Source organism: Hibiscus syriacus, unplaced genomic scaffold, assembly GCF_006381635.1.
Source record: "Hibiscus syriacus cultivar Baekdansim isolate YM2019G1 unplaced genomic scaffold, ASM638163v2 tig00110283_pilon, whole genome shotgun sequence".
NCBI lineage: Eukaryota > Viridiplantae > Streptophyta > Magnoliopsida > Malvales > Malvaceae > Hibiscus > Hibiscus syriacus.
The window spans coordinates 113,297-140,227 of NW_024062661.1; the positions used below are offsets into that span (position 1 = coordinate 113,297).

General features: G+C 35.2%; 2 protein-coding genes, 1 long non-coding RNA gene and 1 pseudogene across 6 annotated transcripts; 3 read left to right on the forward strand and 1 right to left on the reverse strand.

The window, feature by feature from the left end:
* Positions 1 to 6: 6 nt before the first annotated feature.
* On the reverse strand, positions 7 to 26,931 carry LOC120116109. 2 transcript variants are annotated; one of them, XM_039136659.1, is made up of 9 exons: positions 26,802 to 26,931; positions 25,894 to 25,994; positions 25,704 to 25,781; positions 25,521 to 25,592; positions 25,340 to 25,437; positions 23,500 to 24,089; positions 14,513 to 14,517; positions 10,631 to 10,636; positions 7 to 17 (listed from the first exon to the last, which is right to left on the reverse strand). In XM_039136659.1, exons 1-6 carry the CDS (start codon positions 26,823 to 26,825, stop codon positions 23,509 to 23,511), a joined length of 954 nt encoding a protein of 317 aa, XP_038992590.1. In that variant the 5' UTR covers positions 26,826 to 26,931; the 3' UTR covers positions 7 to 17; positions 10,631 to 10,636; positions 14,513 to 14,517; positions 23,500 to 23,508. The 2 variants fall into 2 exon arrangements, with proteins under 2 accessions (XP_038992590.1, XP_038992591.1); XM_039136660.1 differs by lacking the exon at positions 7 to 17 and adding an exon at positions 4,731 to 4,740.
* Positions 2,256 to 4,085, forward strand: LOC120116063 (annotated as a pseudogene).
* Positions 5,529 to 17,828, forward strand: LOC120116108 (sterol 3-beta-glucosyltransferase UGT80A2-like). 2 transcript variants are annotated; one of them, XM_039136657.1, is made up of 15 exons: positions 5,529 to 5,713; positions 5,850 to 5,915; positions 6,523 to 6,689; positions 7,723 to 7,959; positions 11,947 to 12,058; positions 13,665 to 13,835; positions 14,089 to 14,152; positions 14,615 to 14,672; positions 14,753 to 14,930; positions 15,511 to 15,641; positions 16,028 to 16,130; positions 16,227 to 16,303; positions 16,896 to 16,943; positions 17,024 to 17,173; positions 17,454 to 17,828. In XM_039136657.1, exons 1-15 carry the CDS (start codon positions 5,623 to 5,625, stop codon positions 17,637 to 17,639), a joined length of 1,839 nt encoding a protein of 612 aa, XP_038992588.1. In that variant the 5' UTR covers positions 5,529 to 5,622; the 3' UTR covers positions 17,640 to 17,828. The 2 variants fall into 2 exon arrangements, with proteins under 2 accessions (XP_038992588.1, XP_038992589.1); XM_039136658.1 differs by having other exon boundaries at positions 5,886 to 5,915; positions 17,454 to 17,827.
* On the forward strand, positions 19,884 to 22,523 carry LOC120116113. Of its 2 annotated transcripts, none has more exons than XR_005515527.1 (5): positions 19,884 to 19,959; positions 20,420 to 20,509; positions 20,625 to 20,824; positions 21,490 to 21,622; positions 22,232 to 22,523. It is a non-coding gene; the product is annotated as an uncharacterized LOC120116113 (long non-coding RNA). The 2 variants fall into 2 exon arrangements; XR_005515528.1 differs by having other exon boundaries at positions 19,892 to 19,959; positions 20,344 to 20,509.

Consider the following 26,931-nt stretch of genomic DNA (forward strand, 5'->3'; position numbering starts at 1 on the left):
AGAGAAGTTAAAAGAATCTGGCAGCACTTGTTCTGCGCCGGAACATCTCAATTGTATGATTATACATGGCTAAGACCTCATGATTGAGCATTTTTGTACTCAATGCTATTTGTTAAGCATTGTAGTGACGGTGTAATTTACCTTTTCTAGAAACTTTTACAGAATTTGTCCCAATATTCCTTGTTGCATTTATGGTGAACTCTAAAATAGAACATGTACAAATTACGTTAAAAAAAGCTGTTGAATTTGAGTCATTCGATGAAATTTTTGGTAAAAGGATGCATTTTTATTTGATAATATGTTTCCATGGTTGTGAAATTATAAAATTTCAAAGATGAAAAAAAATACAGAGAAAACAACAATAGAGGATGAAGAATGCTGAAAATAATGTGTTGATAAAATATTTAATTATATGTAAATTCATTCTTATTTAACATAATATCATTAGTTAGGGCTTCTTTTATTTATCTAATTCCAGTTTCTCCATTTTGTTCACTTCTTCCGGCGTTTCTTCGGCTTCCATTTCAATTACAAAGCCGGCGGTAAGAAGAACATTTTTCTCGTGGGCATCGCGGAATTTTAAAGAGTTTGGCCCAAATTAATTCAGCGTATCAATTTTTTGTTTTTTTGTTTTCATTTGTTTTCTGTAGAAAAACTGTGGCATTCAGTTGAGAGCTTTTAGTTGCTATGGTGGTTGCTTTTACTGTAATTTGTTTAACTTTATTTCCTGCTTGTTGAGAGTTTTATTGTGCTATTTCTTGGCGTCTCTGTCTTTGGCTTTAACGGCAAACAATATTCATCCTTGAAACTTTATTACTATTAAAAGCCATCTCTTACATCTTGATTAGGGCTTGATCAATTTCTTATGTTAAAGGGACGTTTTGTAAATTTCAAATCCTCTCTCTGCTCTAAATAGTCCTTTGTTTGATAGAAATGCGTTACTAGATCCTTTTATGATGTTTTATTGAGTTTATGCATTCTTTCAGTAAGTTCTTGTACATTTGTGATTAGGATTTGAAGTCTTGACAGATTCTTCTGAAGTTAGTTTCTGTATATCCCCCTTTATAATCTGCCAATTTCATGTAAAGTTGTTTTCTTCAAGATCTTTTAAATAAATTTTAAGGACTGCGTTTTTTGCGTTAGCTCCATACATGATTGCTGAGGGTTTTTTTTTTTTGGTATCCTATTTTCTATTATTACTATCATCTTCCTCTAATTGCTTCATAATTCTTTGGTTTAAATAGCATTAAGCTTGAATATTTCTTTATTCTCCCTAGAATTTAGCCTGCTTTCAGCCCCTTCAACAAGAAGTGACTATCAGGTGAGCCATGTTGGCTTCAATTTTAGGTGCTTTGAGTATTCAGATTTTGGTCATGGACTCCTGTTGTTGGCAGCTTCAATTGTGTAGGCTTTCAGGCTAGTTGAGTTTGGTATTTGGTTAGGCTTTCAGATTTTCAGGCTTTCAAATTATCGATTTGTGTTGTAATAATGATCTCATTAGTTTGTGTTATAGTCACTTGTATAGGATCATTGGCAACAGCTTTATCTAATGGGATCTTAAAAATAGGAAGCCAGGGCAATCTTTTGGTTGAACGAAAGGGCTGCAATTGTATATCAAGTATGGTTATGTATTTTTTTCACTTTTGTTACAATGCTTTAAAAGAATTATTATTATTTTTACTTTTCAGAAGTTTTATCAGTTTATTAAGTAACTTTCAGGCTGTAAAAGATTTGTAAATATCCTTGTCAAAAGCAATAGTGAATGGTTTTAATTGATTAAATATTTTTGATAATTTCTTTTAATGCTTTATATGAAAAGTCTGCAGTATCTTATCCCTAATAAAGATAAGGTGGCCCTCCATCAGAGGGATTTCCCTTTGTTAAGTTATGAAATTTCACAATGCCCTAATAATTCTAGAATTGCTAAACTAGTGTTCTTTGTTGTTCTTATTGATGATTTGCTATTGGTATCATTGTCTAATAAACATAGGAATCAATGCACATCGGTTGAATTTCTTTTCCAAATTTCAATTTTGTACTTGTTTTTCCCACCTTTGCTCCCCTTCTAGTAGATGCAATATTTTCTTTGAACTGTCATAATGAGGTTACACAGATATTTGTGGAGCTCACATACCTTGAGTTCTTGAAACTCCTATTATTCATACCCCTTTACAGTGTAAATGAGGAGGATAATGTTATAATTTGTTCATCTTGAAACTACGTCTCATTCGTTTCTTTTTTGTCTCGGGTGAGTGTTTTGGTGATAAATCAGTTGCTTGAGTCCCGACAGCTTGAAAAGGGATCAAGCTGGCAATGTTGCTGTTCTATCAAGAAGCAAACTGTTTCCGTTTCTATGTTGATTAACTATACTGGTATAAATTTTATATTTGATGCCTAATTTTTTCAGGCTACCTCCCCAAAACCCCCCTGACCCCCAGAAAATATAATTAATTTCCTCTCTTTTTGCCTTCTACCGTGTTATCTGCTGCTAAATAAGAGTATACATCAGCTGTTTTTGAAGCTTTTCCTCAGAAGGATCATCTATTTAGCTTATACCATGTACAGAGCCTTTTGAATCACGTTAGGCTGGTGTGTGTCCTGTATTTCTTGTATTCATGGCTGATCTTGCTTTAGTGGTACCTGATACTTCTGATGCCATTGTAGAAACTTCATTAGCTATTGGCCAGGAATTTCCCAATGTTGAAACTTGCAGAAGAACCTTGAAAGATATTGCTACAGCAATGCATTTTGATCTTAGAATAGTGAAATCTGATCGGAGCCGATTTATAGCCAAGTGTTCCAAAGAAGGTTGTCCGTGGCGTGTCCATGTAGCAAAATGTCCTGGAGTTCCAACTTTCACACTTAGGACTCTACAAGGGGAGCATACATGCGAAGTGGTTCGCAACCTCCATCATCAGCAAGCATCGGTGGGTTGGGTTGCAAGATCAGTAGAAGCACGCATTTGGGATAACCCGCTGTACAAATCAAAAGATATCCTGCAAGATATTCGTGACCAGCATGGAGTTGCTGTTTCTTATATGCAAGCTTGGCGAGGAAAGGAACGGAGTATGGCTGCAGTTTATGGGACTTTTGAAGAAGGGTATCACCTTCTTCCTGCATACTGTGAGCAAATAAGGAAGACCAACCCGGGAAGTGTTGCATCAGTTTTTGCCACTCGACAAGAAAATTGTTCCCAGCGTCTCTTTATCTCTTACCGTGCATCTATCTACGGGTTTATAAATGCTTGTAGACCACTTCTGGAACTTGATAAGGCTGATCTGAAAGGGAAGTACTTGGGTTCGTTACTTTGTGCTGAGGCAGTTGATGCTGATGATGCTTTGTTTCCCTTGGCAATTGTTATTGTCGATGTGGAAAATGATGAAAATTGGATGTGGTTCGTGTCAGAGTTGAGAAAGCTTCTTGGTGTAAACATTGAAAACATGCTTAGACTTACAATACTATCTGAAAGACGGAGAAGTATAGTAGATGCGGTGGAATGCTTTTCATGGTTTTTGTCTACGTTATGTCAATGAAAACTTCCGGGATACATTTAAGAACACAAAATTAGTTAATATCTTCTGGAATGCTGTTTATGCTCTCGCTGCCATTGAGTTTGAGAGCAAAATTGCTGAAATGGTAGAGATCTCACAGGATGTCATACGATGGTTTCAAGTCTTCCCTCCCCAGCTCTGGGCAGTCGCATTTTTTGAAGGAGTGCGATATGGCCACTTCACTCTAGGTGTGACCGAGTTGTTGTATAATTGAGTTTGTGATCGAGTTGTATAAAATTGCTGATGCTCATTGCTACCAAGTACTTCGAGCAAATGAAGTTGAGTTCGAGATCGTCTCAACCGAACGGATAAACATTGTTGATATTCAGAGTCGTGTGTTGTCGTCGTCGGAAGCTCTATGGTTTACCATGTGCACATGCTGCGTGTGCACTTATTTCTTGCGGGCAGAATGCTCATATATTTGCCGAACCTTGTTTCACAGTGGCAAGCTAATGCGAGACCTATTCCCAGATGATAAATCCTATCCCGGATAAGAGCTACTGGAAGGAACCGATATCGAGTCAAAAAATTTAAGTTATTTGAGTTGACGAGTCATATTTTACGATTCAAATTTAATTTGAAACTTTTTTATAGTCCAATCGAATTTATAAAATTTGAATCGAGTTGTTCAAATTTCTTTACAAATTTAATTGTAATTATATATATTATAATAAGGATTGTTTCCATTCTTTAAACTTCCTCTAACCATATGCATATATATATATATATAAGATAAATTATCATAATTCATATATTATGGTATTTTATCCTATTAATCTCTTTAAAAAAATCAATTTACTTTGAAAATCGATTTTGTTTTGATCATTTTTCTATTATCTTTCTAACATTATGGTAAGATGTCAACTTTATTCATTCTTGAGTTATCACGTTGACTCTTATTAATATTTTGTTAATATAACAACATTGCAGCACTGATAAATAGTTACAAAAGTTTATACCCATAATGGGTTTTTGATCTAAGGTAGTTTAGAAATGTTTTTCTTTCTTATTATGTTCTTTGACTTCTTTCCAGGTGTGGGTTTGGCTTTCTAATGTATGGGTTCGGGTCAAAGAAATCATTGATTAAAGATTCTACTTCAAATGTTTTGACAGAGCATTCTATTTTGATAATTAATGGGATACCTTTAATCAATCAATATAACAAATATGATTTTTGTTTTTGAAGAATCTTTGAGCACTCATTTTAAATTTATTAAGTACACAAAATGTTTTTAATGTGGGTCATAATAATTTTGACTGATATTCTAACGTAACAGTTAAAATTAAAATAAAAAGTTTCACTAGAGAATTTGTCCAAACTTCATACTCAGGAGGTGAAAAAGAGTAAGTAAAAAAATTGAGGTTTAACAATCACTCTCAACGACGGTAGGAAGTGAAAATCAATCAGATTATGAGTAAATAGAGAGAAAACCAGAGGAAGGAAAAAGCCAAAAAAAAATGAAGAAACGAAGAATGAAAAGGAATTTTATATAGATTCAAAACGATATTGCTTTGGTGTAGATTTGATGTTTTAAAACAACGTCATTTTGATGCTTGCACCATATTATAACGTCGTTAAATAATTAACGATGAAGTGACCAAAATAAGAATAATTAGAAAGTTCAATGAGTAAATTAATTGTTTTTAAGCTCAGTAATAAAAATAGGAGAGATAAAAAAGTTCAATGATAATATATGTAGTTTACCCATAATTTTAAGAAAACAGTAATAATTTTTCTATTGACGATGTTGACAAAAAGTTTCTTGTGGGGTTGGTTAACAAATCTGAAACCTACAGTTTGGCGCTCTTTTAAGTAAAACATCTTCGGCGATAGTTGTTACACGTGTACGGCTAGCTTTATTCCCTCCCAACGTCTCTCCCTTTACTCTCCTCATTAAACGAAAAAGAAAAAGAGAAAAAGGAAAGAAACCGAAAACATTTGGAATTAATTTCTTCAAAGTAAAATCCGATTCTTCTACCACTGCCCAACTCTCTCTTTCCTCCCACATTCTTCTTATCCTTCTACTTCTAGCGTTTACCTGAAACTCTTTATTTTTTCTCTTTTCACGAAATGGCGGGGGTGCCGGAGGACACTTTTCCGAACTCTAACGTCGATTCCCGCGATATCTCCATTGATGATTCCAATTCCACTGATTCTTCAGGTTTCCTTCATTTTAGATTTCTTTTACGTTTGATGGATTTATTTAAGGGATTAAATTAGAACAATTGAGTTTGAACGAAACTTTTTTTTTTTGAAACGGGTGTGAATTTGTGAGATATTATTTTTGGTTTGTTCAGGTCGTTCAACTGATATTCCTGATATTGAAATTGTAGGCGAAGACGAGAAGTATTCTGAAGCTTCAGGTTTGATTTTGATTATTGCTCGTGTATGTGTGTGTATGTATTATTTGATTACTACTGAGCAAAGTGTATTTTGTGTGTGTGTGTGTTTGAGATGGGAAATATAGATATTTATTGAAATGAAATAGCTTTTCTCCTTTGTTAGTAATAGAACTTATAAGGATACATATAAGAGTAGATGATGTTACAAATACAATTGGCCAATTTAGTTCTTTGCGAGAACAAACTGGTGAACTAACATTATCCAGAAAAAAATCCAACATAAAATTGGTGCTTGGTAATTCCATGCATGCTTCGTAATTAAACTTGGTTCTCCTTATTTCCCTGTCCGTGTGAATTTATAGTTGGTGCCATCCAATGACTTAATGCTACCTACTCAGAATGTGTATAAGAAAGTTCCCTAGATACTATTAGATGTAATTTGTGTTATTTTCAAGAGTTTGAAATTTATTTATATTTGTGTCTGGAATTGCATTCAAGGATTTTCTCCCTTGCTCTATTTCTGACTAATCAACATGTTAATCTTATTTGTAAATGCCTTAGAATGTGATTTTTTTCAATGAAGATAATCATGTATGCTATCATTATTGCTAAAAAATGGCTCTACCAGGCCTTACTGACAGGACTTTTACTGGACAAAACATGCACGCTAAAGCATCAACTACTGCTATAGATTCAGGATCCAATCAGCTATCACGATCTCGGAGACTGAGAGACAGCAAACTAGCTAAATATGCAACAAAATTTTTGGATGATAATGTTCCATTTAGAAAGAAGGTATGAGATATTAATCTTTGGTTATACTTCACATTTCTTCTAAATTAAACTAGTTTGAATTCGAGGATATGATTCTATTACATTTGAGAAGTGCGTTTTCAATTTGTGAAGTGACTACTTGATTTATCAGCATCAATGTGTATGTATTGGGAATGGAAGCATAGTTATTGCAAAGTTTGTACTGGGTTAGATCATGTCAGTTCTGTTCATTTTGGGTTCGAATTTTGCGTTTGAACCCAGTTCAAAGTTGGACGAGTTCAGGTTGACTGAAATGGGTTAGGTCTAATAAAGGGAGATTGATTCTGGAAACTGACTGCAAACAGCTGTTGATTGGATACACTCGCCATCTTCTGCACCTGTGTATTTTAGTAATCTTATTAAGGATATCGAGCTTTTTGTATTGTCTAGGGCGTTGATAGTTAAGTTAATTCCGAGGGGTTGTAATTGGGAAGCTGATAAGTTAGCTAAAGAAGGGGTTGGTTGACTGGGTAGTTTTATTGAGGATGTTTTTTGGCATTTTTAGGGGATATTCTTATCTATTGTAATGCGAAGGCATATTGTTGTATGAATTTTATATCAATAAAATGAGGTACTCTTTTCCTCCTCCTTCTAGTTGTTCCTTACCTCTTCGAAAGGATCAATTATGAAGGGGGTTTTTAATGAGACCTCTAACTTCTATAAAAAAAAAAAGGTCATCTACACCGGCTTATACGAGAGAATTAGATTCATGCTTATTCAGAATCGAATAAGAATATAATGCTTCATTGCAAGAAAGATGGGTGGACATTTTGTCCTAATTGAGTTCCAAGCTTTCATATTTCGTTATTTCTTTTACATTTGATGTAAAACTTCATTTGTTTGGCCTTTTTTTCATTATAATCTTGGCTTATTGAAATGTCTATTTCAGTCAGAATTTCCCTTTTGAGGTTCCCCCTGTATTTATTATATTTTATTTGCATTTTTCATTTTTCCACTTTTCCATTTTTTCTCTGGTAATGAAAATTTAAACTGTATCTTTAAATTTTTTATGTAGATCAAGTGGTTGAGTCAACTTGCTAATGTGAAACATGATGGGACCGTTCAATGTATTGATATCCCAACTGATATTAAACCACACACACTTGATTACGTCGTTGACAGCGAAGCTTCAGAGAAAGAGGATACAGACACAATAGATATCCCAAATATACCTCCACTGCAAATAGTAATGCTTATTGTGGGAACACGAGGAGATGTACAACCATTTGTTGCTATCGGAAAACATTTACAGGTTTTATTCTTATTCTCATCTTAACAAACCTTGTACCAGCATTTTAGAAGTATTCATACAGTCTACAGGTTTGGTATCTTTTATCTAAGAGCCTGCACTTAGATTGTTTTCTTGAGTTTGGATAGTAAATTTTGGTTGCACAGCTTAATACTGGTGCATTGTTCTTGATGTATTTTTGGTTTGACGAATATTCATTTTTGTCCTTGATGCATTATATTTGATTAGTTTCGGTATATTTTTGTTGCAACAGATATTGCTATCATAGTGCCATCCATACTACATAGTACATTATGTTTGTAATGGCTGTGTGGATATACATGATTGTGTGATGAGCTAAAAGACATATTTTAGTGTAGGTGCAGGTTAATGCTAATGTTGTAAAGAGAAGATTTTAGATTGGTAAATATGCTAAGATTGAGGAGGAAAACATTGATAGAATTAAGAAGATTGGTTGGTGGAATTCTAAGATGGAAGCAATAAGATATGAGGTTTTGTTGGTGAGCACTGTTTTTTTTATAGGAATGTAAGGCCTCGTTAACCCCCCCCCCCTTCTTGATTAAGGAGCTTGATAATAAGCTCCTTAATTAGCGAAAGGAGGAAAAGTGTGCCTTGAATTTTATTAATAATGGAAAAATTACATAAGATACAACCATTACACCAATAACAGTACATAAATCTTAAAAACATCCCCTGGCTTAAAAGCCTTTACAATACATCAGACTTAAAAACACCCCCTGCCATAAAAACCTTCACAGTAGATTAGAAAACCATGGTTGACTCCTTGCAATCAACCTATCCCACTCTTAGCTAAATTGTCTGCCTCCCCATTGCACGCTCTTGGGATCCACCTCACTGAATGTACCTTACCAGTGATAAGAGTCGAAATCTGATAGACTATAGACATTAAGAAAACAGGAGCTAAACCCGGGGCCTGAATCCATTCTACTGCCGATTTACAATCAGTCTCGACAATCAACCTACCCACTGCTTCCCAATGTGATGATAAAAATAAATCAATGCCTCTTTTAATAGCCTTTAACTCCACAAGTGGAGGATTTCCTTGAGCAACTTTCTCTGAAAAAGTCAAAAGGGTGCAGCAATTCCAATCTCTTAAAATACCTCCAATCCCACCACCCAAGCCATCACTCCTAACAGCTCCATCAACATTCATCTTAAGAAAATCTACTGGGGGAGGAATCCATCTTATGACATGACAGTCTTTACGTTTTGATAGAGAAAACCCATCTGCTAGACATGGATTACCAATCAGCACATCCTCCTGTATCGATATCTTAGGAAACTTGGCTAGGAACCATTTAGACAGCCTGAATCTGACAATGAAGAATAAAGACAGCCTATCAAGAGAAGATCCATTAAAAACCATTGCATTCCTAACTTTCCAAATCGACCAAAAAATGACACCCGGGATGAACTTCCAAATCATCGAGTTCTCCCTCAACTCAACCCAGGAACAAAGAAGAGAAGGAGGGTCTTTTGGTATAACGAATGATAAGTCCCAGAAATTAACTATTTTGTTCCATAATTCCCAAACAACTTGACAAGAAATGAATAAATGCTGCACTGATTCCTCCTGTTTCTTACAAAAAGGACATAGGATATCATCCCCTAGAGATAATACTCTCTTAACCAACTCAGTTTTAACTGCCACTTTCTGATGAGCAAGCTGCCACAGGAAAGCTTCCACTCTAGGTGGAGCAAATCCCAGCCATACCCCTTTACACCACGGCACACTGTCCCCAAACACATTACCAAAAGTATTTCTGCACGATTTAACCGAAAACAGTCCATCCCCACTTGCAGACCAAGATAGGAAATCTTCCACCAACTCTGACAGTTGAATATCCTTCAGCTTAGACATCAAATCCATCCACTGATTCAACTCCCAATCGCACAAATTCCTTCTTGTTTCAACATTCCACACCCAACCACTCAGTTCCACGCTACCAAACTCTACAACCTTCCCCCCTTTAATAGGGGAAAGCACGTAAATTCTAGGAAACAAGATCTTTAGTGGAACATCATCTGCCCATACATCATTCCAAAAAGAAATAGATGTTCCATTTCCCACTTGCAACCTCGCATTTGATCTAAGACAGTCACCTTCCGAATCATTCTTCAAAAAGCTATTTGCTATACCTCTCCAAATCCAAGAAGATTGCGGAGTAGTAACCTCCCTAATGGACATTGTATTGCAACTTACCTCGTGTTTGCTACACAACACACCTTTCCATAGGGAATTTCTATCATTGGCAAATTTCCACACCCACTTACCTAGAAGATCCCGATTAGTGAGGTTCAAATCTAGTACACCCAGACCACCACTGTTCAATGGCCTACAAACCGTGCTCCATTTCACCCAATGAATCTTCCTCTTTTCCTCCTTATCTCCCCCATAGAAAATTAGCTAATAAGGAATTTAACTTCTTACCAATTTTGCCAGGCATTTTAAATAGCGATAAGAAAAAAATTGGTAAGGAAGTTAAAATCGACTTCAATAATACTGTCCTTCCAGCCAAAGACAAATAAGACGCTTTCCACCCAGCAAGTTTGGAACTGAAGTTCTTAAATACAAGATCCCATAAAGCCTCTGAATTTTTCTTAGCACCCAGTGGAAGACCCAAATATTCCGTTGGAAAGGAACCAACTGAACAACCCACTTGGACTGCCCAATCTGTAGTACATCCTGCTCCATATTAATTCCAAACAGCTTACTCTTCTCTAAATTTAAATGCAAACCATCCATAATACTAAAAATCCTCAACACTCTTTTCACATTCTTGATCTGAGTTAGGGAGGCTTGACAAAAAATGATTAAGTCATCGGCGAACTGCAAGTGAGACAACCTAGCAGAATTTTCCGATTTCCCAATGACAAAGCCTTGGAACAAACCCCTGTCGACTGCTTTAGAAATCATCAAATGGAGCATCTCACCTACGATGTTAAATAGGAGAGGAGAGAGACTACACCCTTGTCTAAGACCTTTGGCCATAGGAAACTCTTCCGAAGGAGACCCATTAATGAGTATCGAGATGGAAGCTGTTGAAAGGCACTGAGAAATCCACGAGGACCATCTATTCCCAAAACCCATCTCTTCCATTGCTCTAAATAAAATTGGCCATTCCACAGAATCGTAAGCTCTACGAAAATCAACCTTTAAAACAACCCCTTGCAACCCTTGTTTTCTCCTATAGTCGATTCCTTCATTCGCAATAAAAGCACAATCCAACAGTTGTCTCCCCGGTACAAAAGCAAACTGGGACTGACTGATTATATCCCCAATACAACAACTCAATCTCTTAGATAAAACTTTAGAGAGGATCTTGTAAAGACTACCTACGAGGCTGATAAGTCTAAAGTCCTCCACGGTCTCCGGATTAATCTTCTTCGGACTGTAATGCTAGAGAGGCAGCAGCTACGTGATAAAGGCAATTGCATAAAATTTCTTAACCGGTGTAGCATTTGGGCTGGTTGAGTGAGGAGAGGAAGATGGGAAAAAAAAATAGAAAACTGCCCAAGGGGATGCCACTAGAAACACTAGGCTGACTAAAATAGAAAAAGAATTTCTCTGTTCTAATTCAATTTTTAAACATAGTAACCTCATTTTCATAATTTATGGTTGTTTTTTCCCCTTAGACATGGCATCTTTTAACCCAACCCTGAATTTGCTAACATTGTCTCTATACAGAAAAGGGCAATCCAACTTACTCTTCCATGATTTTAGTAAGATTCAAGGAAGTGAAGTTGATAAACAAAGAATATGTCAATAACTGTTAAATTTATTCATTTTATGAAAAAATCTTTTACCGTGCATGTTGCAAAGAAATTATTGCTGTAGGATTTTAATTCTTATATAATGATTATGATGGTTGTGTAATTGTTTAATTTACCTCTCTTTTGACTAGATTTTCTTTCAAGAAAGGCCTCAATTTTGTTTTTGAGCTGATGGAGTTCAAATTTTGCTTGCAGGCAGATGGCCATAGGGTTAGATTGGCAACACACTCAAATTTTAAAGATTTTGTTTTGAATGCTGGGTTAGAGTTCTTCCCTTTAGGGGGAGATCCAAAAGTTCTTGCTGGCTGTGAGTGTCAAGATTTTATCTTAATAATAATATTTCTAAACTAAATCCGTATTTATTATTGAGGGTAATATCCTTTATCATAACTTCATATAGTTGCTCTGGGAATATATATGGGCAAGGGAGGGAGCTGTTTGAAGTATATTCGTTTTCGCCCTTGATTTTATTTATTGTGGACAAGCTTTATCATTAAGTACCAAAAAGCTTAAAATATTATAAAACACAATTTTAAAGAGAATCTGGAAAGATTTTATGAGCAATTGAAAGATCTTTGTGAGAGAAAATATCTGCCAAAGGATAAAAACGGAAAAGATTGAGAGAAGAAAAAGAAATTTTCCAATCTAAATTCTCATTGAAAAATATAAAACATGGCCTGTATATATAGGCGGCTACGGATAACAAGTTAGAGTTCTACTAGGTTTCTTTTATCCCTATTTTTTATCTCCTAAACCTTATTTTATCTCGTAAGAAACTTAATCTGAATAGTACGATAAAGATAAATTATAAATAAATTGAACTTTATCTTCTAAAATAAATTAAACTTCTAAGTGGAATAAAATTCTTAATTGTTGGCAACTTTCTACATTCCCACTCAAGCCGGGGTGTATATGTTATATAAACACAACTTGAACTTGAATCCATTGAAGTTAGCTCGTGGAAGGGCTTTAGTAAGAATGTCCGCAAGCTACATTTGAGTAGGAATTTAGCTCAGTTTAACAGTCCTATTCTTGACTTTCTCTGAAATAAAGTCTATCAATCTACACATGTTTTGTTCTGATATGGTGAACATGATTTTTGGCAATGCTTATGGCTGTCTATTGTCACTTTACACCTTGAAGTAATCTTTAGAATCAAGCTTTAATTCTTTTAAGAGTCTCTGAATCTATATTCCTTCACAAATCCCTAAGGCAAGAGCTAGAAATTCAGCCTTTGCTGCAGTGCTTCTTGAAACCACAGACTGCTTTTTACTTCTCCATGTAACAAGATTACCCCAAACAATGGGATAATAACCACTTGTAGATCTTATTTCAATTAACTCTCCAATCTAACTTGCATCAATATATACTTCCATCTCACGGTTTTTACTCATTTTAAAGAGTAAACAATGACCTGGTGTCATCTATAAGTATCCTAGGATTCGATTTACAGCCTTTAGATGCTCTTTTTGTGGATCGTTCATTTGCGGGCTGATAATACTCACTGAAAATGCAATGTTTGGTCTTATTTCAATTAACTCTCCAACCTAACTTGCATCAATACATACTTCTATCTCACGGTTTTTACTCATTTTAAAGAGTAAACTATGACCTGGTGTAAATCGAATGTCATCTTTAAGTATCTTGGGATTCGATTTACACCCTCTAGATGCTATTTTTGTGGATCATTCATATGCTCCAAATTTTGAGATTTTGTATAAAGGTGTTCTGTATAAAGCATTTGGTGATATTCTATCTACTTTCTTTCATTCTTCTAGTAGTTTCTGAAGATTACTCTCAATCGCTAAAAAGAGATTGTCTAAGACATTGTCTTTGTCCAGTTTCAGACATATCAATCAGGTTGTCTCCATTACCTTCTGAAATTATTGTACTGATCACCGAGTTTTCTGCAGATATGGTAAAAAATAAAGGATTCTTGCCATCAGATCCTTCAGAAATTCCTGTTCAGAGGCAACAAATGAAGGAAATAATATTCTCGCTTCTTGATGCATGCCGGGCCAATGATCCTGAGAGTAATGTGAAATTTGATGTAGATGCAATAATTGCCAATCCTCCAGCATATGGTTCGGTCTTATTACCTCTTTTTCATTTTTAAGCTTTATGTTTTTGTCTGATACCAATTGAGCATTTTAATTGGAAAAGGTCTTCCTTCATCTCTTTCACATTGCATGTTCTGCAATATTTAACCTGAATAGCTCTCTATTTTTTTCTCTAAATATCCAATGTCCTCTATTTAAATGTTTTTCTGATCATGAAACATATTGACTTCTGCTCTTTTACTCTCTCATGCATCTAATGGGAAAAATGCTTTTTCAGGACACACACATGTTGCAGAGGCGCTACAAGTACCCCTTCATATATTCTTCACTATGCCGTGGACGTAAGTCTTGGTTGGAAGTGATTATTTTGATGTTAGAAATTACTCTAAATAATTATGTTTTGGATTGTGCATCCACCATCGATTCTGGCATCATTTTTTTAAAGAAGATATCAGCTTTGGTGTTATCTTTTTGTGGCAATTCAATCATTTCCTGGACTGATGTATATTCTGTGAGTTTTAGAGAAAAGTTTTCTCTGATTTTATTTCACTTGAATACAAAAGAAGAATTCTTTCTAATTTATCGAACTCTAGAGCCACAATCCCAAGCAAAGTAAAATTCTTTTAAAAAATTAATTTAGAGATAAGGTAGCATCTTATCCTATAGGCAGATAAGACTAAGATTCTAAATTATTGACTAACTAACAAATATGAACAGCATCTATAATCTACATATTCTTGTATGTGTTAGTTTAGATATTGAGAATAATACCGAGTCAATGATATTTGTCACCTTTCTGTCAGGCCTACTAGTGAATTTCCCCATCCTTTATCTCGTGTTAAACAACAAGTTGGTTACAGGGTGAGTCTGGTTTTTGCTTCTTCAGTCCTTAATCTTATTTATATTTAGATCTATTCATATATTGGTAATTTCGACTGCAGCTTTCATACCATATCGTTGATGCCCTAATATGGCTGGGAATACGGGACATGATAAATGAGCTCAGGAAGAAAAAACTGATGCTGAGGCCTGTCACATATTTAAGAGGATCCATTAGCTCTCCTCCAGATGTGCCTTATGGGTATATATGGAGTCCTCACCTTGTTCCCAAACCGAAAGGTCATTTTATTTATGTACCCCTCAGTAACGCTTCATTCATTTTGGCAATTACTTTGTTGGATTGGTGATTGGGAGAGATGATTCAAGATGAGCAACCAGTAACACTTATGGCAGTTTTGCATATCGGAGTTGTTTTATCGAGTTACATGTCTCGACACTCTTGCAATTTTTAATATTCCTGTCTGGTTTATTTCTAAGCTTCCCCCTACTGTTTGGTAATAATTCCACTATACAAATGAAAAGTGTAAATTTTAGTTAAACATTGATTGGCTTTTTGTTTGAGTGAGGTATCTGTAAAATGCGGCAATCGGATTAGCACCTATCAGGGCTGTTGACTGCCCCGATATATCTGCTTCTTTCGGTCCCTTAAAATGCCTAATTGTCAGTTTTGGGAAACCCTGATATCGGTCATTTTATTGTACTAATAAAAGTCTTGATATCCTGGTCCAATTTTAAAATGTTCTTTTCATTTCTACATTTTGACAACAACGAATGTGCAAAGAATAAAAAGTCATGTATGTTGGTCTTGGTGTTGCCATTTGAAGGAAGCATATTTGACGTGGTTTAGTTTCTCCTGCAGACTGGGGACCAAAGATTGACGTAGTTGGCTTTTGTTTCCTTGACCTTGCATCCAGTTATGAACCGCCAGAGTCGCTTGTTAAATGGCTCAGAGATGGTGATAAGCCTATCTATATTGGGTTCGGTAGTCTTGTGAGTGTTCTTCTACAAGTCTTTCGTCTTTTGATATTTAGTAAATGAGAGTTTATGAAAGTTTGTTCGTCTTGAGCAATTTTGATATTCAATTTATTTTATTGTATCTGAAAGTGTGTTTAAGAACTTGAATTTACAAGTAATTTTCACGAGTATTTGTGCTTTTCTCTGTATCATTTCCTTATAGTTTAATTGATTATTTTTATTTTTGGGATCATTTATATAATATTTAATTTACTTGTCAAACTTAGTTCATTTGACCCTCTTTATCTTATTTGACTATAAAATAAGATTATATTGGCTTCATTAAACCACTTATTCTATTTCTTTATCATGTTTAGTTGATCTGGGCTTAAATGGTTCTAACTGTTTTTTTCTTCTAACAGCCTCTTCGGGAACCAGAAAGGATGACCCAGATATTAGTACAAGCTCTGGAGAAAACTGGACAAAGAGGCATTATAAACAGAGGCTGGGGTGGTCTTGGCAATTGTAATTACACTTGTTATTTTCTCATATTTCATTAGTTACATGTCCAATCATGTTCAGTACATGGGAGTGGATAATGCTTAGTTATCTTTTCTCCAGTGGCAGAACCGCCTGACTTTGTGTATTTACTGGACAACTGCCCCCATGACTGGCTATTCTTACAATGTTCGGCTGTGGTAAGTTGTAACATAAAACTTTGAGCTCCCTGGGCAGTTGAAATCATTTGCTGTTATATTTTATTCACGATACCACATGCAAGATCCTTGATATCATGAGCGATGAGCTACATTTTATATGTAGGGTGTAGTGTGTATTATGTCACACAAAAATTGGTCCATTTTAGGACCTGTAAACGAGTGGTGTGCTAAGGCTTTGGAGGGATTGCATAAAGTTGTCATCGTCTTCAATATGTATGGTAGTAGTTGCATTTGAAGCATTTTATAAGGAGAGAGGCCACCATTCATGTTTATTACATATTTCTTCATTACTAGTTAGATGCATCATTGTCATGCCTTTTAATTTAAGATTGGTCTGGCAGTTGTTACATTAGGAGGATTTAAGTCAAAGGTTCTCACCTTTCTCCCTCTTCGATGTACCAAACAATGAACTATTGAAGTGTCTCCTTTTTTTAAAAAAAAAACCATAGTTGGTTTTAGGGCCTAAAAGAATTTCAAGTTTTGGCTTCCTTTCTTGTTTCTAGATAAGTATTTGAAATACCTTATGGTTGTCTCAAAACGTTTTGATTGATTCCTTGCATGTTTTCACCAGGTTCATCATGGTGGAGCTGGAACTACCGCTGCTGGTCTTAAAGCCGCGGTAACCTGGCATCTCCAAGAGTATATCCATTTGGTTATTTTCTTCCACTTTTGAAAATTCATTTTTAATCTTGAATACAGTGTCCAACAACTATTGTCCCCTTCTTTGGGGACCAACCTTTCTGGGGAGAGCGAGTGCATGCCAAAGGAGTCGGTCCTGCACCAATCCCGGTTGAGGAGTTTTCACTTGACAAGCTAGTTGCTGCCATAAAGTTTATGATGGATCCTGAGGTACGATGAATTTCCTCTACCAGTAACCGAGTCATATTAATATATCATGAAATTACTGCAAAAGAATAGTTGTTTCCGTCTTCTATTTAAGGTTCTAGAAGGTTTAATCCTGGTGTGATGGTTTGGTTGCTTTATTACTTGTATTTGGGTAACATAAGTTGAGGGTTAACAGGGGGGAAGCATGAACAAGTTTGCTTAAGTATGACATCGGACGCTAGCGGTTTAGAGCTTAGCATTCCGATTTTTCCCTGCATGTTTGAAAGGAAATGGAATGATGCAGGTGAAAAAGCGTGCTGTTGATTTAGCAAAAGCCATGGAAGTTGAAGATGGAGTTGCAGGTGCAGTAAAGGCCTTCTATAAACATTTCCCCGTCAAGAACTCGAAGGAGAAATCTAAAGACAAATCAGATTCGACCCAAGTGCATACAGGATTACTTTCGATAAGACGTTGTTTTGGTCATGCATAAAATTTCAAGCTTCATGTGATATCCTGAAGCCATTGAGTATTGATCATAGCGCCCCCCTCTCCAGTTTGACCAAAAAGTGGGAAAATAAGAAAATTTCTGACTTATTAAATTGATATTGTTTGGGAATTTGCAGACTATATAGCTTGTAAATGAACATAAAAACAAACATTAGCAAAGGTGTATCCAGTTTGATCATAGCGGGTTTAGTACTTTTTTTCTCCGTGAGGTTCAATTCAATCCGTTTGTTTATTTATTTATTTTGTTCTTAGAACCAAGGCTTTTTACCCTAAAAACATCATTTTTATAAGGTTTATTTCTAATATCTATACCTACGTCGGTCACTGCGTAGAGAGAGGGGAGGGGGGTCGGGAGGGAGAGGGAGAGGGAGAGGGGTACGGAGAGAGGGAGTTGGGGGCACTTAACGGCCGTTACAAAAACAAGAATTCATTATTGGGTGACATCCAATTTTGGTCTTCCTTAATTCAAACAGCAATGGGAAAGCATCACAAATGTGTTGAAAGAAATTATTAATGTTCGATAACCATGTTCAAAAGTTGTACTTGAGCTAAAGTCATCTAAGTATATAATACACTTAAAATAAATTAAGCATGGTCGTATTGTAATTCAAATCCAATTTTGTTGAACACATCAACTTTACGAAGTTCAATGAAATATAATTTTCTCCTCAAATACTATTAGTATCAACGGATGATAACTTCAGTATCAATAAAATATTTATATTCAAATAATTCCATGACAAGGAACGCTGTCATTTAAAATTGAAACTATTTTATTGACGTCTGACAACCAAAACTTTTAACGTCATACTAATATTATATGTTAACCATAATCTTTTACAAACTGGTTGAGCCGGAAAAATCATTCAATTCATTTTTGTTAGATAATTTACAAATTCTATCTACCCTTAAATATTTATCATCCGAATTTATTTCAATTTTAAATAAAATAATGTTTAAATTAAGATTTTCTTATGCCAATACGAATTAAGATAAACCAATTCATATAAATTTTTTATTTTATTTTTTTAGCACGGTAACGCTCAATGGACTATCATACATGTCTTTTGAAAAGATGATAATAATGCCGTAATATTCAAATAAAAAAATATAATAAAAGAATTTGAATATCAAATGTAATAAACAAAAATTCATATTCTACTATATCCAACTTTGGCCATCTTCATTCAGCCTGCAATGAAAAGGCATCCTCACTACCTTTCTATGATGTAATTGACCATGATAGAAAGAGAACCCAAGCTATATTATCCAAGCTCTTCAATTTTTTTGAAAATATTCATGTTCAAATTTATGTCCAACATGTTCAAACATAAATATGAAAACACAATCCTCTATATATACAATAAACACTCGGAATCAATTAAGCATGGGCACATTGAAACATGCATATATCCAAACACTAATCCGAATCCGGCTTAGAATACCGACATGGTTAGGAATGTACTTCATTGTATCTAAACTAGAAAAAGAGGGGGAAATGGGAAAATCATCGAACAACTTTTTTTCATGATCAAACAAAATTCAGGGAGAGACAACATGAGGAAAATTTGAGTTTTCCATACACTTAATAGCCCTTGTTTCCACGGATCCTAGCTCTCATGTCAACCTGGAACAGAACGCAAAAAATAAAGATGCATTACACGTTAGTAGTATATCATAAAACCTTCAATTCTAAACATAGTCGAGAACTCGAGAATGCTAGTGATGGACTAATCAACACTACAGTATATGTCAATTATCTTAATTCCTACATCATTGAGTCTGAAAATAAAAATATAGTTGGTGCTGGTGAGTAATTTGCTTTGTTTGTGTGTATGTGATTCGGTCCGATATTTTTTTATTAGCTGCTACCGTGCTATGTTGGTTATTGTCCTCATATTCTATGTTATGATTTTTCACCATGCGCAGAAAACTTTACATTTGATATTTTGTGCGTTGTAAACTATTTAAGGTGACAGTCTGAGATATCTACATTATTTCGTTAATCACTTTACCAACTTGGTTTACATGGAAGAGTTCTTGATGGTCACTATCAGGACAATGGTGTTCTTTGATTAAGTTGGCTTCTAATGGCTTTCACATGCTTTGCCATTGCTTTTCTAATTCCTCTTTATTTGGAGAACAACCTTTGATTGCATTATTCTGCAGGATTCATTGCAACAAGTTTCTACTTGTATATATTAATGCAATATTGTTTTGTTCAACTTGCAGTCTGCTTCCTTGCAGATCTTGGTGGGCTATATTGCATTAGTATGATGCTATTTTTTTATCTCTTGGTGCAAGTAAGTCGTCTTCCTTCTGAGTTTATCATTTAGTTCTTCCTTTCTCCCTTGATTTTCTAGATATATTATAAAGATTCAAGATGGTGATCGAGGACCTTACACTATCAATAACTGATGTCGTTAAGGTTTACTTTTACTCTTCTTTCGGATGAAGAGAAAGACGTTTATATTCAGTATTTGAACATCATGACGAAATAAAAATGACAGTTAATTCTTTCTTAAGTGATTTTTCTAAGTTCCCTTCTCTATTTCTAAACGGGTTTTACACATTGAAAATGGATCTCGATTATGTTTTGAAATTCTAGAGCTTGTCTGTTTTAGATAATTGAAAGTGCATGAATATTTGTTTTGTTACAGTTCTGCCAATGGTAAAACAATGTTTAGGTTGAGAAAAGAAAATGAATCCCATGTATAATGTGTTCAACATTCCTATATGATCTGCTTGGTTTGCACTTTGTAGTGTGAGTTCAGAATAAAATGGCTCCGCAATGAAGATAGCATTTTACGGAATATCAGAAGTAGAAGAAAAGCTCAAGAACACTGGGATAAAGTAATTTCTTTCTCTGAACAACATATAGCCTATGTTTGTTAGTAGATTCGAGTATTTCTCTCTAATTTAGGCTTTTAGTATAGTTGAGTTGTGTTGATGTGCTTTTCTTAACCAGGTGAGAAACTACATCATGTACACGTGGAATTGCAGAACATTGGATGTTGACGACCACTCTAAAACGGAACCGGTTGTGGTCATTTCATGCTTCCGTCGGTCCATGGTAATGGATCAGTTCGTGGAGGTGGGTCATTGAGGAAGCGAAGGCAGTTAAGTAGTATTGACCTAAGTTTTCGCAAGCAAGTCAGCAGTGAAAAGGTAGATTCTATCTTTTTTTTTCCCAATGTCAACCTAATATCACCTTCTCTTGTTAAAGAATACACTTGCTTTTTAACCCAAATTTCTATACTTGACTCACTTAAAGAAGGTTAAGTTAAACACAAGTTGCCTATAATTAGTAATATCTCTGTTTTAATTGCCAAGTTGTTCAGTTTTACCTAAACTTATTATTATTTGTAATAGTTAAATCGATTGTTTGAACCAATGTATGAATAGTACATGTATAACATGAAAGAACGAACAAATTTCTTAGTCGTCTATGTTGGAAGCATTGCCATGTGGTTTTAACTTTTAAGCCTTTAGCGTCTCACATGTATCCTCTGTGATTCACATGTAGTTAAGCACCGGATTTATGTCGGCTTCTATTATCACAGAAAAAAATTTGTTTGGCTTGGTGGTTATTCCGTGTAATCACCTTAGATGTTACAATGATGAAAGAGGCGGATATAGTATTCCTCCATTTTCATTTTTTCAATCATTTTCTTTCGGAGAAACATTCGTATCAAAGCGATGGTAAGTTTTAGCTGTGTATCAGTTTATGCACATACCATTAGTAACTCTATCAGTAACTTTTGGACCCGAACGAAGCATAGCTTGTCCTCATAGGTTTCTAGCCTGAAGCTTTTCATATATGTTATATGCAGGCCCTCAAATGAGATATATCTGGATCTGCTAAGGACAGGATAAAACATTGCATTGGTTCAAATGATGGAGTTGCTGTCCAGCATCAAGCATTCCCTGTTGGTGGAGATATCATTCCCCCACCACCGCGACTAGGTACGAGCAGGGCTATTTGAATTATCATCACATGTTGCACTAAAAGACACAATTGGAGTTAACTGCTTTCCTTTGTATTCATATCTTCTAAACCATAGTTTCAGTTTAGTTAGCAAGCGTTAGAACGTTTCTTGGTGATAAGAATAGCAATTAAATGTGTTTCATTTGCAAGTCATGCATAGACTCATACTTGTCGGTTATGCGAAAGAAAAAAGTTAGGGTCGAGATGATTTCTTATTATATGTTTAACTACCGGTGTCGAGTGTTGACTCAATTATTATTGCTCTTTTTATATCATATATTACTCAGATATAGGTATGGGTGTTGAATTTGAATATGTTCAAATTTTTCAGACATTTTCATGTATTTGATACGTCATATCCCCGAACTGTACTTTGATATGCATCGTAGGTGAGTACTTCAAATAAAACTAAAAAGTCGGTTTGGAAATGACCTGCAGGCCGGTTTTGGAACAACCTACTAAACATAGACTCTTCGATCTGATGAACTGAAACCGCATGCATTAATTTCTTCGAAATGTTCTATGGTGATTCTATTTACCGACATATTTTATGTTAAAATTGCTCATCTTAATCCTTCTTAATGCAGAACTGAAGTCCGGTTCAGAGATCGAGTTGTCTGATATACAGAAGAATTTCCAACGTTTGTACGACTACAATGTCATGCTGAGAGAGGAGTTCATAGCCTCCCAGACATTGCTTCGCGATTTGACTGCTAAGACTCCTCCGGGAACAGAAAGGCAAACATGATATTGCTGAGTATATCCAATTCTTTTCGGACATTTTCTTGTTAAAGTGAAAGGGGTGTTTCAGTTAATTCCAATCGGTTTCATGCAATCACCCTTAGGAAGCTGCAGCATTCAACAGTTTACCCTTCAGATTTCAGCTTCTATAATTCTTTTTCCTGTCCTTCAATCATTTTTGTACAAAGAAGGCGTGTTCTACGGATGGACCCTACGTCTTTAGTTCTTTATATTCCATGCCTCTTCCGGGCAACTGCCCTTACTGTGGACGCTGCCGGACGACATCATTTTTGCAGTGAAATTGATTTATGAAGCAGGCACATATGTTGTTTTATGCTGATTTTGTGATGGAACTCGATGCTCATTGTAAACATGAGTACACGGTGCCAGGGTTTGTGTTGTAATATAGTGTACGTCATGAACTAGGAGAATGCAAGAGGGTTAATCACTTTCGCAATTAGTTCTTATTTTTGTAATGTTTAGTTTGTAAAAATGTCACCACTATAGATAAATATAGAAAACAAGAAATATGTATGAATGAAAAAGAATAATTAATTGATAAGATCAGTCGTTTCCAAATTATGGGGTTCAATAACATGATATAAAACACAATGATTCTTAACATGAAGATATCTAAAACACGAGCTCCGAATTGTCCTGTCTACTCCATAGTACAAATCATTACGTCTATAGCACTGTTTCCTGTGGAAAATTTCACATCACCTACCGAAACACACTGCTAATGCGACACATTGAAACACACTGTTAATGCGACACATCGAAACACACCACTAACTGACAAGTATCTCTCAAGTAAGAATCATAACCTACTACAGGTTCAGACATCTTACGGAAAAGAGTTGGACCCTTCTGCATCTGCAAACATGACTACACAGCTCAGATGTGTCTTCTGTTCAACGCAAACCAGAGCTCATAACTCAAGTCAGATGCAAACCAGTTTACGTAACATAGAAGATGGCAATGCCGTCAAATGCAAATACGGAACATTCAAGCAAGCAGCAGTCGAGCTAAACTCACTTTACCATTTGTCCTTTTCCGACAGTAGTAACAGTCCATGGAGCTATAACGTCAAACCGGTAGTGGGTTAGAAGTAGCTCCTTGTCTACTGTATTGTCTTCCTTTCACCACCTCTTGAATCCTTAGCCGAGTGCAGACCTAAAGCATTGGCAAACATTCGCTTTGCAGCTCCTAGATGTTCTTTTGAAAACTCTTTGTTAACTCTACTTCGGGTTCTACCTGGTATGCTAGTATCAGTAGGTCTTTTTTGAGTTGGTTCAACCAAAACATTTTTCTCACAAACCACCAAAGTACTATGTTCATTTGCGTTGCTATTTGCTTTACTGCATGCATCCTCATTTTCCCCTTGTTCAAGAAGAGTATCTTGACAAGTTTCTGTTCTCAAATCATTATCAGCTTTATCCATATCCTGAATACTTGGTTTATTAGTTTGCACTTGATCTTTAGAATCCCGAGCTTTATCGTTTTGATTGCATGAGTTAATTCTTTGTCCCAAAGCATGTGCGATCATTCGACGAGCCACAATAGGAAATGTTCGAGGCTTATGCTTAACAGGTTCTTGAATCTCTCCAATATCCATTGCGAATATCCGTTCACGAGCAGCCAAGTAAGCTGCTTCTCTTGCCTCAAGACTAAGCTCAAAAGAAGGCAACTTTGTCTGCATTACTGAAAAATGAAAAAGCAATCTTTCAGGGCTTATCGTCCAGGTAATCAACACGTCCATGTTATTAGATAATCAACATAGAGAAAATCAACATATGCAGATAAAATTTCAAGAAAAATAAATAAAAAGAAAAAAACGAAAGAAAAACAAGCTAGAAGTAAAGCATCTTACTGTAATTTCTAGAGAAAGAGATTACGATTGTAATGATTACATGATAAAGACAACTTAAAAACCAGCCAACACAATCAAACATAACCATCAATATTAATATCCTATAAACATACTAGTCAAACTATAAATGGTCGTCCATTAAAGGAAAAGATAACTAGACAGTTTGTAGAGGAATAGTAAAAAAAAAGGATTTTAACGTATTGAAACAGTAAACAATATTGAGAAAATACAGCCTGCCTCAAGTAATATTGTCAAGCATCCATCTGAAAACCAATATGAAATGGTTTAACATAAAAGAATCTAATGTGAAATGCTTCCCTTGAGAAAGAAAAACCAAAATAGAGACTCCTTGCAACCCGGCTAAAGGAATCTAGTCAAAAAAGTACAGATTCTTTACTATGAGCTGCTAGGAAAAGTATTCTACAGCGTGCAATTGAAGAGAAAACAATAAATGCTTTCTTTCTTTTCAGTGTTTCAATATAACATGCTGAACTATCTTCCTAATAAAGAAAGAAGAGAACAGGGAAAACATAATAACTAGCAAATGAGTAAATAAAATGGATAAATAAATAGTGCCTTCCATCCGTAGGACATAACCCAAAGATAACAGATTTTGTAAACAAAAGAGACAAAGAAATAACTGATATTTTATAGAGGTAACTACATTTGTTTTGGTAGATATGCCCTTCAAAATCTACCCCTTTTACCTTTGGAGCACACAATTACAGCAAATGTACATAATGGCAAAAAAAATATTGGTATGCATATTGCAAGAAAGGAAAGAAGCATTTGCTCCCTTGTTTTGGAACTTGGTTCTTTCTCTCATCCTGTGACCCTCAGTTTTCCCTATCCTTGTTCGATATGGTTCCAATAGAAAAAGATCCATAACAACTCGCATGGCATGCTTTCTAATCCGCTATAAGTAACCATGGAAAAAAATGTACAGGAAATAAAAAGATACTCTCAGCTACACATGTTATTCTTATTTCTTAAAAACTGCAAATCGGTTCTTCCTGGGGATCATGAATCATGAACCAATAGCCTAAAAGTGCATCAAACAAGTGAACAGGAAGAACATTACCTGGTGCAGTTCCTTCTCTAGTTAATATGTGGCAAGACGCTGTAAGAGACTGAGGCTCATCACACTGCCATAATATATCACTAACAAGAATGGAAGGTCTACAAGACAAGATTTTGCCGGGTCATGAGCATCGCAATATCTAAATGACCAAAAACGAACAATAAGGAAACAAATTACATACATTGATGTCTCTGGGCATCGATGCAAAACCAAATGCCTATCTTCTCCGTCTCCAATTGATTCATGAGCAAATCTAGCCAATTTTGGAAAATGTCAGTATTAAAAGCTAATTAAGAAAACTCTACCACTCCAAAGTCAATTCAAATGAGGATACATTAAGAAAGAAAGTCAAAAAGAAAAGTACCCAAATATATCTGCAAGACGATGCAGGAGAAGCCGATTGTATGAATTCATAGGTTCCAACTCTAGGATCCCACCTGAGCTGCAATCCAACATTTTTGTTGTTCATAATGATCATAATCGAATCAGATGTGTGTACATAAAAAGAACTTCCTAAGAATATTTTGCGTGGGGATGTGGGGTTCTTTAGTTACCTTGCATCATCTTGAAGGAAATTAATGAAAGCCTCCTCCATTGACAGCACTAGATGTTTGCAAGGAAGATTGTCCTTAACAAGGAATGCCAATTCCTCCACCTGCATCTTAGTCATATTAGTCCAGCAAAAATCTACTTTCAGGAAACCCCATCACACCCCCGTCTCAACCAAAAAGAGTAAATAATATGTATAATTTCTATGCAACTTCAAGAATTCATTTTTGAGATAGCAAAATCTACTATTTTATTCATTCAATTACTCAGTAAGAGCAGCAGAATTTTTCAGTTTTCGAGCACTAAAAATCAATAATGAAGGATAAATGACAATTACACACAAAGCAAAATTGGATGATTATCAAGTGCTTAAAGCCTTAACTATTTAGATTTTGGACATAATTCAATATAAAAAAATAACTTTTGAGGAAGCAATAGTTAGCATTTTACCCATTCAATTATTCAGAAAATAATTGACTTCAAACAATAAGTACATAAACAGAATTCTCAGTTTTGAACACTAAAATCAATAATATGTAGTAAATGATAATTACCCAGAAAACAAAAATGGGCGATTATCCAGTACTTCAAGCCTAAATCATTTAGATATAATTCGATGAAAAACAAAAATGAAGTTCTGAGATAGAAAAAATGTAATTTTACTTGTTCAGTTATTCAGTAAATAATTAACTTCAAACAACGAATACATGGACAAAATTTCAGTTTTGAACACCGGAAATAAAAAATTATTGGCAAATGATAATTACCCAGAAAGCAAAAACGGGTGATAATCAACTGCTTCAAATGAATTTGGGTTCAAATTAAGAGGAAAAAAAACCGCTTCAACTACTTATACATAATTCTGAAAAACAATTATTAAGAAGCTAAGACAGTTTGAGATGAAGAATCTTACCATAGCGAACTGGGTGACGCTCATGTTTGTTTAAAAAGAAAATTAAAAATTTATAAGGCAAAGGAACTCAGAAAATTCAGGGCAGAGAGAGAGATAAACAGGGAAATTGTTCAAAGATCCGCGGCAGTAT

Bases quoted from the DNA above. Each gene is read 5' to 3' on its own strand.
- LOC120116108 (XM_039136657.1), top strand. From the start codon at position 5,623: ATGGCGGGGGTGCCGGAGGACACTTTTCCGAACTCTAACGTCGATTCC. The intron at 13,836-14,088 runs GTTCGGTCTTAT...ATGCTTTTTCAG, and splicing joins TGCCAATCCTCCAGCATATG to GACACACACATGTTGCAGAG. The intron at 17,174-17,453 runs GTACGATGAATT...GGAATGATGCAG, and splicing joins AGTTTATGATGGATCCTGAG to GTGAAAAAGCGTGCTGTTGA.
- LOC120116109 (XM_039136659.1), bottom strand. From the start codon at position 26,825: ATGAGCGTCACCCAGTTCGCTATG. The intron at 25,438-25,520 runs GTATGTAATTTG...CTTGTCTTGTAG, and splicing joins CGATGCCCAGAGACATCAAT to ACCTTCCATTCTTGTTAGTG. The intron at 24,090-25,339 runs GTAATGTTCTTC...TTCATTTTTCAG, and splicing joins TAGAGAAGGAACTGCACCAG to TAATGCAGACAAAGTTGCCT.